This window comes from Saimiri boliviensis, chromosome 10 (assembly GCF_048565385.1).
Source record: "Saimiri boliviensis isolate mSaiBol1 chromosome 10, mSaiBol1.pri, whole genome shotgun sequence".
Lineage (NCBI taxonomy): Eukaryota > Metazoa > Chordata > Mammalia > Primates > Cebidae > Saimiri > Saimiri boliviensis.
In genome coordinates, this window is record NC_133458.1 from 45,595,400 (window position 1) to 45,610,270 (window position 14,871).

The 14,871-nt window shown below is 34.0% G+C and overlaps 2 protein-coding genes across 9 annotated transcripts in view; one reads left to right on the plus strand and one right to left on the minus strand.

Moving 5' to 3' along the window:
- Positions 1 to 14,871, plus strand: part of IMMP2L (inner mitochondrial membrane peptidase subunit 2) — a 923,127-nt gene that overhangs the window by 437,068 nt on the left and 471,188 nt on the right. The gene's annotated exons all lie outside the window — the stretch shown is intronic.
- The window catches only part of LRRN3 (leucine rich repeat neuronal 3), a 32,968-nt gene continuing 28,729 nt past the window's right edge, over positions 10,633 to 14,871 (minus strand). For all 4 annotated transcript variants that reach the window (XM_003921082.4, XM_003921081.3, XM_074379212.1 and 1 more), the window contains one exon: positions 10,633 to 13,653. In XM_003921082.4, coding sequence (XP_003921131.1) covers positions 11,169 to 13,295 — 2,127 coding nt within the window. In that variant the 5' untranslated portion in view covers positions 13,296 to 13,653 and the 3' untranslated portion in view covers positions 10,633 to 11,168. The remainder of the gene's footprint in view (positions 13,654 to 14,871) is intronic.

Here is a 14,871-nt window from a genome sequence, read left to right on the forward strand (position 1 = left end):
GGGGACATGAAGAGTGTGAGGCCCTCTTTTTTGTATGTTCTTGATTTTGTATAATAAGTATATGTTATTTCTGCAATAAAATATGCTGTTATAATTATATAAAAATTATTTCATAGTTTGAAATAGTATATTTTAAAAGAATAATGTGGCATCATGATGGTAAGGTTGCAATTTCAAGTCAAGAACTTTGGAAGAGGTTTAATATGAAAGTTCCTTTCTGAAGCCAGAGTGTTTAAAGATCACAGAGTTGACTTTTTCCAATACAGTAAAAATCTTTATTGATAGGCCCATCACTTCTAAGAAAGACACCCACAGCTGTTTAACAGTGCTGCTCACTTTGGAGGAGTAGAAAGACTCAATGGGATTGCAGATTTGTTTGAAAATATTTTTATTCAATTTCTCCTTCCTTATGACCAATGATTCATCAAGGTAGGTTGGCATCATTTTTCTGACATCACAGAGTAGATATGGACGATAAATCCCAGGGATAAAATGTATGGCAATGTCTTATATCTTAAAAATTACTTTTCAGATGTGTAATCAGTAGATTGTTACAATATTCTCATAATTAATTTTAGTTTCAAAATTGGGCTATTGGTCTCATAGATATTGTGCTGTTTTGTATCTTCTGGTTTCAGTAAAGCTAAAACAGGATTCATTTTTTCTCAAAATGAGATGATAATTTGTGCTGAGTTACTTACATATCCTACCTGATATTCTGAATATTCACAATGCAACAATTAGCCTGAGTAGTATAGCCCAGTTTTGGAGTAGAATTCTCTTAGCAATAAAATGAAAATTACTCCATTATAGTTGCTTAGTAAACATTTTATTTTAGTGGCTACATGGCCTTTTTCTCTTACCCATACTATAGTGAAATAGAACAGATCTATCTACTGTGGTGAGGTGGAGTCCTCGCCACTAAATTAGGAGCTAACATCAGGGTGTTAAAAAGGTCTTTTTAGCGTATACTCAGGTACCAGTATTTTAAATGTCACAGGAAGATGGATGTGCTTTTCTCCTGTTTATTTTTTTGTTCAGAATTTTGTGCTTGGTTTCAGGCGAAAATCTCCAAAATTTTTTTCGAACAAAGCATTATTGAAGAATTGAAAAATAGCTATTTTCATAATGTATGTATCACAGTTCCCCAAAGCACTTTTGAGAAAATTTCATAGCAAAATTTTATGGTGTTTTTTTTTTCTTTTTTGAGATGAAGTTTTGAAAAATAGCTATTTTCATAATGTATGCATCACAGTTCCCCAGAATACTTTTGAGAAAATTTCGTAGCAAAATTTTATGGTGTCTTTTTTTTCTTCTTCTTCTTTTTTAAGATGAAGTTTTGCTTTTATTGGCCAGGCTGAAGTGCAGTGGTGCCATCTCAGCTCACCACAACCTCCGCCTCCTGGGTTCAAGCGATTCTCCTGCCTCAGCCTCCTGAGTAGTTGGGATTACAGGCATGCTCCACCAAGCCCAGCTAATTTTGTATTTTTAGTAGAGACAGGGTTTCTCCGTGTTGGTCAGACTGCTCTTGAACTTCCGACCTCAGGTTATCCACCCACCTCGGCCTCCCAAAAATGCTGGGATTAGAGGTATGAGCCACCATACCTGGCCTATTTTTTTTTTTTTTTTTTTTATAATAGAAGAGATAAGTTAGCACTATAAAAATGCGTCTTCAAAATTGAGCTTTCAAAAATGCTGTGACATAATGCACTTTTTATTACAAAAATCCAAATTAGACTACCTTATATTAGGTAATATTAATAAAACTTTTCTTCTTAGGAGAGCCCAGAGATAAGAAACTATAGAAAATCTAGAATGGATATCTGATTTAAGTGGATCAGTTCATCTACAAATAATCTTTCTTACTTTAAGTTGTTTTGAGTTCAACATCCCAATTGGAAATGTAGTAGAGGACATTTTAAAAACCTTATCTGAAGAAAGTGATACGAAATCAAGGTAGTCAGAAATGTGTCTGGTATTATACAACATATAGTCTAAAGAAATTAGGCACAGAATTTTTTTGGTTTTCCTGTATCTGTTTCTCTTGGTATACTCATTAAACTCTGCGTAACGTATTTGTGAAATTTCTGAAAAGAAATAATTGATAGTGGAAGTAGAACTAGGTCGATCTTGAAATCAAAGACATCAACCACAATTTTACATTACATTTGGGCTTCTATATACAAAATTATCCAGAATACTTAGGCTGTCTTTCATTTGTTTGTCCTTTGGGGAAGACAGTGGAGAGCTGGGGTAACATTTTGACCCTACACTAATTTCATGGAAGATGTATTCTTAAAATATCTGAAATTAGATATCCATTAAATACTGGACTATAAAAACTCTGAAGATAAAGCGTGTTTGTTTCTGAGAGTATGCTTGTGAGGCTTTGAGTATGTGTGATTTCAGATTAGGGAAAGTTTAAGAGGGTAGAATATAGATTGTACCTATGTCTTTTCCTTTTTATTTCCCATGTCTTCTCATATTCCTAACTCTGGAGGAAGCTCGGTGCTAGGCTACATAGGGAGATAGAACTGAAATACGGCAAACACATCTTTGTACCCTTATAAGATAATTCTGGTCTTTTAAATTTGGCATAATCATTTTTTTTTCTAGGATACTCGTTTCTAACATTGTTAGCACAAAATAAAGTTTGATTTTTACCCACCTCCTGATTTTTCTTCCAGAAGCCAGCTCCTGCTTTGTCCTTCAGAACTTTTTCCCAGTTGCCTAGCACTCTGTAGTTATTAAAAGTTTTTAGTCTATTGGTATCTTTACACCATCCCTAATCTACTCTTAGCATTTCTCTGCCCTCTATTTGGGAGATTGTGTAAAGATTGTCTTAGTTGTTATTTAGAAGACTTTCTGGACTACCTTATGATACAGATAATGTTGTACTCTCCAAATATGTGTAATCTGCCCCTCTGCCTAACATACTTTTAGTTCCCTGAATTGCATTTGCCACATTCATTTGTTGGTATTCACTTTTTAATTCTAAGTTTAAGGATGTCAAGAGATTTGTCTATTGCAGTCAGTGTTGAATCTCTAGTAGCTAATATTTTGTCTAGTGTACAGAAGATCCTCAATAAATGGTGTGTGAATAAAGCATGGGATTCTCCTTGCTTCCCTGCTTAGAAACCTTGCTATTATTAGACCTGATCCTTGGAAGGAACACTGGTGTATAAATGATTCATTAAAATGATAACAACTAAGCCAGGGGGCATATCATTTGGAATGAGAACATAGGCCGACATAGTGACATTAGTACTCATTGAATATTGAGGAGCTTCTTTACATATAAAATTATTTCTGCATGTCAATTTAATTCTATAGAATCTCATTAACCTAAGAAAGTCTTTTAAAGAACTACCTTCTTTCTGCCACTCAGATGTATAGATGATCCGCTTCCTCTATGGGTATCTATAGGTTTTAATCACATGGATAAGTTTGATGGTGTCCAGTTTTCATTTAAAGTTGTGGCCCACCCTTTTTATAAACATGCAATCCTTGTCATCCAAACTATATTAAATAATTTTGTTCTCTTGAGCTACATTATACAATTTATAAAATAGAACTCCTAAGAACCCAAGATTTGCAATAGGTTACACATCAGTCAACAAACGTAGCGTTATCAGCTCACAATGACTTCTGACTCTCTTAGGCTGTTGGTGTTAATGTGGTGTTTTGAGTTTCCATTGCCTATAGGGTCAGTACTCACAAGGATGGAAATGTTGAAGAGAAGTTTGTGTCTTCTCAACTTCCCTTTTTATGCATATGTACCTTCTAAGATTGACTTATTGTGCATGATAATTGTAATCAGAGAGTTGACAAGCAGGTTAAACATAATTGACCATCTTGTATTTTCCTCTAATGGGATTGAGGAAGAGAAGAGTGTAGATTGGGAACGTGAAGTAGATGCATGGAAATAATTGCAGAAAACCTTGTAAAAGTCCCTAGCCTTGCATCTACTCAGAACTTAGCGTATATGCTTATTTTAAAGGTTTTATTTATAAGAATATGCATAGGTTTTCCTTTCTTGCTAAACTAGTTTTTTTGTCTTTGGCAAATAAGTAGTAACTGCAGCTTTACAAATAAGGACCCTTTATCCCCAATTTCTGATGCAAAACTGAGATAGGAATACTATAAAAGAACATACTTATGGGTATAGTTAGTAGATAATAGGAACAATTAATGAATCTAATATACTATTGATGGATTGTTCCCGCTCCAAAAATCACCTATTAGCTCTTGTTGAAGATTATGGCATGCTTATAAAGTTCCTCAGTGTTACTGTTTCTCTTGGTGTTGAGTCATTTGATTTTTTGGGGGTGCTATATTATTATTTTTGTTACAGTTAATATGCATTCATATTAACTATAGGAATACATAGTTCTTATGTTATCTCGGGGAAAAATACTTAAATACTTCTCTGAGACTGATATATAAAATGGGAATGTTAGTGCTGAACTCACAGAGATTTCATGAGGATCAAATAAATTGGGTTATAATTATGTAATGTATTATGTATATTTATATGTAATATCTATTACATTTTACGTGTACAGAAAGAGATGTGCAGGCCTATCAGCATGCATGTTATACTGTAAGATGGCAGAGGTTTATTTTCCCATGCCCCTTCTTTAGATCTGAAGTGGACTTCCTAAGAGCACAGCAAATTGTTAATCTGGCACATACTCACGATTTAGTGACTGTTTCCTTCTTTTCTTCCTTTCCTTTTTCCTTCCTTCCTAATGTGTAATCTTTCTACTCAAGTAAATATGAATGCATATTTATCCAAATATATGTTAATAACATATTATCTTCTATGCATGTATGTGTCAACAAAATATCTCAAACATTGCATTTTCACTTTAGGATCAAGCCTGGACAAGGGCACACGTAATCTACTGAAAGGAAAACCTAATTCCCTTTTAGCTTCACACAGTTACTTTAGTTGTGGTTTATTTTTTTCACTGCATTTTCTTCATTCCTATTGATTTTTATGGAAAAGACGTTGTTTGTAGAAATAAATGAATATTTTGTTTTCTACTTTTTAAATACATTTTCTATATGTCATATCCATGGTTAGAAGAAAAGTTTTTACACTCTAGTGTTTGAATTGACTTGTTAGCATCATGTAATTATATGATTCATGCATTTTTATATAAATATCTTTTTAAAATCCTGATAAGTGATTTAATATGGAAGTTCTATACTAGAACTTTGTTTTATTGACTAATTTACTAGGAAACATGGATAGGAAGCTGAAAGCTTTACAGTTACTTTGCAGACATGATTTCTTGTTTTTTTATTGAATAAGTTAGTCTTCTCTGCAACCATTATTAAAGGGATTTTATTAGAGGGGTCTGACCTTAATCTCAGTTCTGACAATGAATTTCAATTTTAATATAGTATTCTTCTGAAAGACTGTTTTGGTGTGTTTAGCTATATTGTTTTAATAATGATACCTCTGTTGCTTTAAGAACTATTTCTGTCTTTACCAGCCTTGAGTCTAGCACCACAAAATGACAGAGTGCTTATTTTATTACACCCTGATTCTCTCAATGTGAGGATTAGGAGGGTTAATTTATGTCCCAAGCTCTCCATTATTTGTTCCAGAGGCTGGTAAACATTACAAAGGAGCATCACAATCGGATTTTGAATCAATAACTTCAGACACCGAACCATATATTTTAATGAGAAGCTGGATTATCCTTACAATGGTCACATAATACTATTAGTTTTTTGGCGATATAGCAGAGTTGGAAAAGATAAATATAAACACACCAAGTACTGTGAGGTCTCTAAATGTTGTTGTAGCTCATCCTTCTAAGAGGCTTACTAAAGTCAACCACAACTCTTTTTGCTATGCTTTGTTACTCTGGGCCACTTCAATAATTTTGAAATTATATATAATACGAGCTTTGAATTTATTACTTATTTGAACACTTCAGTTTGCTCCTAAGAAGAAGTGTTGTTGACATATCTGTGAGGTATTTCACCCTTAATTGGTATATGCTCTATGGCTTATTTCAAAGATGAGCTAGGAGCCTTCTGAGATGTATATCCAGTGAACTAGAAGAGGTAAATTCAGATCTCTGTAGGCCTGTCTATTTTTAGTGTGAACAAAAAGGAATCTTCTTCTATTTCATATGATGTACTCTGACCTAAGAATACTAAATGTGTACTACTCAATTCGTGAGCCTTCTGTGTATACTGTAAATGAAATGTTTAGGCCAAATTTTGGAAATAATCTATATTCTGTAATGTTCTTTAAAATTTTTGTTCTCTAAATAATTTTTCCTAGAATTGGATATATGCTGTATGACTGTTGATATGAACTCTGATCTTGCACTTTGCTCCTGTGTAAAATATTTTTATTTTGCTTCAGAGAAATAACGTAAAACTAGGCCGTGGTCACTCTTAACAAACACTCACGTTCATACTTGTCAAATGAACACATAAAAGCAGTCAGTATTGTGTGGAAACTGGAGTCAGTTCTTTCCTTTCCCAAAACTCCATGATACTGATTGTAGGCTTTTGTTTCTAGACATGGCATTCCGGTACATTGCTGTAGTTCTCCCAAGCAACGACCTAGTTAGCAATGCATTCGTTAGAGCAAAATGATATAGAAGTGGAGCTGTAGTGAAAACGTTAGGATCTGAAAGAGAAGATCATTGTAGTCTTTCTGTTTAATTGATTGCAAAATATTCTTTTGGAATCCTTAATATAGTGAATATAATGGTGATAGCTATATTCTTCACAAAAATTTTTACTTTTTTGTTATAATGTCTTGGGAAATTTGAGGAAAAAGATTGGATCAAAGAAATTACAGCCACAATTTTGTTACTATTCATTACTCCCTGTCTCCTGAAGAATCAGCATTATAATGAAGCCCAAGATGGTGACATATACAGTTACACCCCAGTGGTGACGTTATTGAGATTTTTTTTCACTCCTTACTGCATGTATACCTTCAAATGTTTTAGTAGCTTTTATTGTTTGCTTTATTAGTTTCTGACACATTTTGGATTTTTTTCATCTAAAATGACAATCTCTGAAATTTTAAGATTTTTCTTTATAGTTACTGGAACATCTTGTAAGAGTTATTGTGGATAGAATACGTTGGTTCACCTTCTTGTAAGACATATAGATGTTTTGTCAGTGTTAGATAAACCTTTTACAAACTCACCTCTCATTTTCTCTTTGAATGTGAAATACGGGTCATGTAACAGTTATCTGTGTTTTATGTGTAGAAATAATTTATGGTAAATAAATATGCTTTTTTTTTTTTTTTTTTTTGGAGACGGGGTCTTGGTCTCTCACCAGGCTGGAGTGCAGTGGCGAGATCTTGGCTCACTGCAACCTCTGCCTCCAAGGTTTAAGCAATTCTCCTGCCTCAGCCTCTCAAGTAGCTGGGATTACAGGTGCATGCCACCATACCCAGCTAATTTTTGTATTTTTAGTAGAATTAGGGTTTCACTATGTTAGCCAGGATGGTCTCAATCTCTTGACCTCATGATTCACTCACCTAGGCCTTCAAAAGTGCTGGGATTACAGGTGTGAGCCACCGTGCCTGGCCTAAATTTGCCTCTTAACTTAGCCAGTTTAATGTTGGTATTAGGCTAGTTTCTATAAATATAGTGAATAAAATCAATATTACATTTGAAGCAAGCTCAAAATTGTGAGAAGTAAAACATCTTAGACCCAGAAAAAAAGTCTTAAAAATTTTCTGAGCATTATCATTTTGTGAAGCTGTAAGTGATTAAGGCTAGGATTTTGCTGAATAACAGTTAACGTTTATTTGTGAAAACACTGGAAAAGAAAATAAACTGGAATGTAATCTAGTAGAACATAAGTTTTAGATGGTAGAAAATTTGTCCTATTTTTTTCTCTTTTTCCAGTGACTAATAGCCATACAATAAATGTGTGTTGAATATAAACAAAAGATAATTAAATGAATAAACTAAGGAATTATTTTAAACTTATGCTTGTTTGTATGTAGTTTTACTTAAAAACTTTTTTGTCTAATTAGAATAAAAACTTTAGCACTAAAATAAATATTAAATGATTAGTATGTATGTATGATTAGTATTTATGTACCATAAATCTATTTTATTTCTTTCTTGGTGAAACAGCATGTGACTGCCAATCTGTTGCTGCTTAGCTTTACTGACAGTTACATACTTTATAAATTATATATTTTGTTCAACACTGTTTTTGTATATTTTTGTATTCAATTGTGTATGCTTATTGTTAGAAAATCTTAGTTTTATAGTATAAATTATAAAATATGTAACTCTTCAAATTTTTTTTTTGTATGAAGATATTTTTCTCCATACAAAGTGAGCAGATTAGGTGGCAGTCATATAGGCATAAACTTGAGAGTTTTATTTGTTATAGGTAAAGTTCCGTATCACAACAAGAGCATCTACATGGTATCACAAAATTGTAAGTTATATGCTTTGAGTACTTTGACTCACATAAAAAAAAGTGCTTAGTTTTATGTGAGGATTAAGAAGTAACATAGGGAGTATGATACACTATTCTCATTGAAGCAGATGTCATTTCTCTTTCACTGGAAGTTTATATTAAAATTTAAGCAAATAAGTAGGTTCATGATTTACCTTGAGGATCTGTATATTTTTGGTTGTAACAAAAATACTTCATTTTAGTGCTCATTGCAGTTTTTCTAACAAATTTTAAAAGAAATACGTAGATTAAAATGAATTCTCAGTGCCATGATATGTTTGTGGTACTTCTTCAGGCTGATAGGTTTCAAAGAAACATACAAGGTACATGCTCAAGTTGTTGCTGACCTATACAATGCCTGCATCCTAATAGATTGTATTTCAGCTTCTATATTTTTGACAAATAGCTGAGCTCTTAAAAGCTCTGTCTGTGATGCTGAAATCTCACTTGATGTATGAGCATGTCTGACTGATAAATTCTAATGTCAGCCTCTGTGTGATAGTGATTCATCAGGTTGTAAAATTTGTGTTTGGGAAACACGTTGAATTAACAAGTTTCATATTTAGGTTGTGTTAAAATTAACTCAATTTTTCCTTTTAAGAAGTTCATAGCAATTGCCTTCCACACTGTGAAAAACAGCTAGGATTTAATTTGAAACTGTCAATGGTACCACAAAAGAAATGTCTAATATTAACAAATAAATTGATATGGCTACAGTGTTGGAAACATTTATAGGCCAGTGGCATGTGGATATTTTGCAGAAAGCTATTGTAAGAAAAGTTAAAAGTTGGTTATGAACAGACACAGTAGCAATTAACATGAAAGCTTTATAACTTTGAGAGAGAAACAATTTGCCTATAAAAACTGTGGTATTTTATTGTCTCAGAGTGTTTGCTTTGTACAAAAGTACCTCTATTTTTGCAGGACTGTGGGGTTTTGTTTGTAAAAATAACTGAAATCCTCAAAGATCTTAGTTTTGTTTTTTAACTGAAATCCTTATATTCCCTATATAAGATTTTTAAATAACTACTTGGCACTTCAATTCAGTGATTTGTAATCTTATAAGCTGTGGGTTTCAGGTGCCCTAAATATATTCTTAGAGGACTGGACTAAAAAATTAAATTCTTACGTTTTTCTTTTACTTCAATATCATTTCAGAAGCTTTTCCTTTAGTTAACTTCATTCCCCCTAAATTTGTTTAAACTCTGAAAATATCTGAATTATGTCATTTTTATATTGGCATAAACTAAATAAAAGAAATTTCAGAAAGTTGAACCTGTTAAACTTCTACTACCAATCCCATGTGTTTTATGGTGTAATTCTAAAATCTTAGTCTTGGACTGAAACATGTTGTTTCCTCGCCATGTTTAAATATAGTAAATTGTCTGGGTTATTTCGGTGAAGCTACTTAACCGCTTTGAATCAGAGATAGATTTAAAAATTATACCTGGAGCGTAAGTCATACTGACATTTGGCAGTAGTTTCTGCAAAGCGAACAGCCTAGACCAGGCATGGCAGCTCATGCCTGTAATCCCAGCACTTTAAGAGGCTGAGAGGGATGGATCACCTGAGTTCAGGAGTTTGAGACCAGCCTGGCCAACATGGTGAAATCCTGTCTCCACTCAAAATAAAAAAATTAGCCGGGGGCTGTGGCACATACCTGTAATCCTGGATACTTGGAAGGCTGAGGCAGGAGAATCACTTGAACCCCATAGGCGGAGGCTGCAGTGAGTCAAGATTGTACCACTGTATTCCTGCCTGAGCAACAGGGGGAGACTCTGTCTCAAAACAAAAAACAGGAAGCAACCTATAACTAAGCTACTACTAATTACTAATACAAGACTTTATGTTGCTCAGATATTGAATTTATATTATCTGAACATAAAAATTTAATATACTCCAAAAGCTACTTGTTAAAAAAAAGAAAATCTTTAAGTGAATACATAATTTTCTAGAGTTTCTGTCAATAAAGCGTTAAATACAAATTTTGATTGCCATTTCATATTGATTAAATGCTTTCTGAAATCCATCTTTGAGGCATTATAAAAATGTAGTCATACCACCCAAGAAAAATGTCTTAACTCTTAGCATTCCAAATTTCATTATAGAAAAACACCTTTTAAAAGCTTTGTCATTTAAATGATATCTGATCAGATGATATTTCCCAGAAATTATTCTTTATTTAGAAACAAAACAAGACAAAAGCAATTGATTTTAATCCAAAATGTATTTTTCCTTATAAAAGAGGTCCACATACTCACTGTGTCTACTCTACAGAATTTGTCCATTTTATTACACCACGTGTCAATTCAAGTTTATGTGGTCACTGCAAAAACTCGTGGCTAATATGTGTAATACAACACAGGAGGAGGTATTGCTCAGTTCGACTACTCTTATATACTTAAAAAAAATACAGAAATGTTTTTGTCCACTTTAACTGTAGTCCAGACATAAAAGTTACATGAAAGTTTTAGAAAATGGAGTTATTTTATTTGGTTGCCACAGTACCCCTTGAAGCCAGTTACTTAAAATGCTGAAGTTGTATATATTTCCATTGGTCAGGAGCAGCATTGGTGAAGTTTAAACTTCTCTCTCGAAATAAATTTTTCTCTACTTTTTTTTTTATTTTTATTTTTTTAGCACAATTGCAATCTTTAGCTTTTGTTTGTTTTTAGAGTAGGTTTAGTTGGTGGTTTTTAGGACATATTTGTTGGTAAACCTATAACGGTTGCTTTTACTTTCAATGATGTACTTTTTTCTTTTCCTGCTTCCCAGAGATTTATCAGAGGAGGATAAAACTCACTGAATGCAAAGGTTGGTTTCTGTAAGTAATTCCTCACATAGGTCTGTCCACCATCATAGTTAATTTCTTGAGAGAGGCAGCTGATAAGACATATCACACCAATAATCCCCAGAAGGCCTCCAAGACAGGCCATGAGTGTTGTGGTATTACTCTTTTCATACTCTTTTTGATCATGGTCCAGACCTTTGGTGGTGACATTTACACATTTTTTTCTGTTCTTCTGATAGATGGTGGGAATATCAATACAAATTCTATACTCAGTTGATGGGTTCAGATGAGTAAGATTATATACCTTGACATCAGATGGTATTCGAGCACTTTGTGCAGCATGAGAATTTTCAGTCTTGACAAAGGCTGTCCATTTAACACTAGATTTGAGAATTTTGGAACTTGCTTTCCAAGACACCAAAACCGAATTGGCCTGAATATCTCTTATTTTAATATTCAAAGAGCCATTGTTATCCTGTGGAAAAGACCCATCCACTTTGATCATAACAGACTTCAAGTCAGCGCCAACTAGGTTAGTTGCTATACAAGTATATAAGCCCCCTTCTTTGGGAGTTATGCCATTTATATCTAGCGTTCCTTCGGAGTGGACGTAGAACTTGTCTGTCAGGGTAGTAGGTAAGAGTTTTTGACCAGAAGGTGTTATCCAGTAGATTTCAGGCTGTGGTTCTGCAGTAGCTCTACAATGTAAAGAAACACAGCTCCCAGCTTCTACATTTAGATTAGAAGGAAAGCTCTCAGGAGCTATAAGAGGGAGACAAATTTCCATCATGTCCCTGAAATGTACTTGCCGAACATTCTGACCTTGAAATTCAGGTGGGTCCACACAAAACAGAGAATCTGGCTCCATAAATCGAATGTTGGTTTTGTTCATATTGATCCAACGGATGACACAATCACACCTGATGGGGTTACTGTGTATGCTAATTTCCTTGAGGTTTGGCAGTGACTCAATGGTACCACGGTACAGGGCAGTGAGGGCATTGCTGTTCAGCATGAGTGATTCCAGCTTGGGGAGTCTGAAAAATGCATTGGGATGAATGTAAGACAATCTGGGGTTGTTAGTAGCTTCTATTTTTCTTAAATCTGGCAGGTTATCCACAGCAAGACTATCGATGGAAATCAGCTCAGGCATATTATTTATCCCCAACTCTTTTAAGTGCAGCATATTGCTAAAATCACCCCTTCGTATTCTATTAATAGGATTTTTATTTAGATCCAAAAATTTGAGATTTACAACTTTTTGAAGAGCAACGTGGGGTACTTTAATAAGCCTGTTGTCATAAAAAGAGATGCTTTCTAAGTTTTCAAGTCCAACCAAGGCATTATCTGGTATTTCTGTGAGGTTTATACCAGCTATAACCAGGCTGCGAAGATTGATAAGAGGCTTAAAGTTCATGTCTTTGATTCTGATGATTGGATTTTCTCCAATCATCAGAATCTCTAGATTTGGAAGAGCATCAAACCACTTACTGTTGATCATCTGCAATCTATTTGAATTGAGATGAAGTCGAAGAAGATTGTGTAGGCCAATAAAAGCTCCAGGTGAAATTGTAGAAAGCAAGTTGTGATTAATATAGAGTTCTTGTAAGTTGTTCAGTTCAGACAGACATTTTTCAGGCAGCTCAGTAAGTTTGTTTTCCTCTAGGTACACAGAAAGGAGCTGAGGCATCTTTTTTACATTAATATTGGTGACTGAAGATAAATTGTTTTGAGATAAATCCAGGCCAGTGAGGTTTACTGGAAAGTCTGTGGAGTATTCAATTTTTGCAATGTTGTTCGTCTGCAGGAGCAGAATCTGTGTGTTAGCAGGCAATCTGGCTGGGAAAGTTAAAAGACCTAAATCATTACAATCCACTGTAGATGCTTCCATATAAATGGATCTGGGTGTAAACCAAGGCCTGATTTCACATGTACATAACTGTGGACAATCCACTTTTTTATCTACAGCTTGTACTAGTGTAGTGATAGCTAGGCCAAGTAGCACATGAATTTGGAGTGGCATGTCCTTCATCTTAGCTTTCTTCTTCAGAAATTTAATGGGCCCTTAAGGATTCCACATTCAGTGCTAGTAATTTCAACAGGAGCTGGTTGATAAGGAAGATACTTGTATTTGTCAAATGATGAACACCATAGAACCACAGAGGTTTTCTTCATTGAAGTAAGTGCCAGTGCCACAATCGCATTGTCCAAAAATGTCATGCATATTGGAGAAAAGAAAGTAACTACTTCCTCAATGATATAATATTGATGTACTTTTCGAAGATGGAGTATGTATAGATGGTCACAGGAGATTGAGTAATTCATTTATTTAGAAGTATAATATTCAAATCCCATGCTTGTTCAGTACTTGCAGGAATAGCAGCATGATGCTAAATGTAGTAAAATGAAAGATGAAAGAAAAAAGAGAGAAAAAATAATCAGTACAAATGAAAAATACCATAATTAATATCCATTAACTAATTATAATTATTTCATGTACAAATTACAGTCTTAGAGTTTATGGGCACTTCAATATGTTTTGATGACTTTATCTTTTCCATGACTGTCCTTGACAATTCTTGGCCCAGACTTTGGGCAGGCTGAGAAATCTAATCTTTAAAAGGCTGAAGATTTATTATTTTAATGAATATATTTCCACAAATTTTTTGTTATTTCAATTCTTGTTTATACCTTGTAATTTTATTTATTATATTTTTCATCATCTTTGAAATTCAGTTATAGGGACAGAGGGAAAGCAACTTTTAAATCTTTTACATGTTGATGGATTTTTTTTTTTTTTTTTGCCTGTTAGACAAACTAAAAAGCCAATAAATAAATAATATTATTCAGTTATAAGCAAATGAGCTAGACTGTGGTTCAGCAGTCTCCTGGGAGACAGGATTTAGAGACAAAAATTATGAAATGTTAAGCAAGCTAGTTGTAGTAGTATTTAGCTGTTTCCCATTTCAGTCATACTTCTCACCATCTACTTTGCATAAAGTGACTTGAGTTTTGCAGTTTTCAGACAAGATTAAGTTTAATTTGCTGTAGATGTACCTGTATGTTATCATTCTTAACTAAAGCTTAGAAGATTAACATTTGGCTGTTTCCTTTTTCCCTGAGAATAGCTTACCTTCCATTACTGGCTAACAATGAAAAAATAACTTTATTACATCAGTGATACAGTTTGGCTGTGTGCCCACCTAAATCTCATCTTGAATTATAGCTCTGAAAATTTCCATTTATTGTGGGAGGGACCTGGTGGGAGATAATTAAATAATGGGGGCAGTTTCCCCCATGCTTGTGGTAGTGAAGTAAGTCTCATGAGATCTGATGGTTTTACAGGGGAAACCCTGTTTGCTTGATTCTCATTTTCCCTTGCCTGCCTCCATGTAAGACGTACCTTTTGCCATCTACCATGATTGTGAGGCCTCCTCAGCCACAGGAAGCTGTGAGTCCATTAAACCTGTTTTTCTTTGTAAATTATTCAGTCTGGGATATGTCTTTATTAGCAGCATTAGAATGGACTAATACAGTTAGTAACACAAAAGACCTAGATATTTTTCTTTTAAATGGATACCAATGTCTTTGAAATATAAACAGTTCCA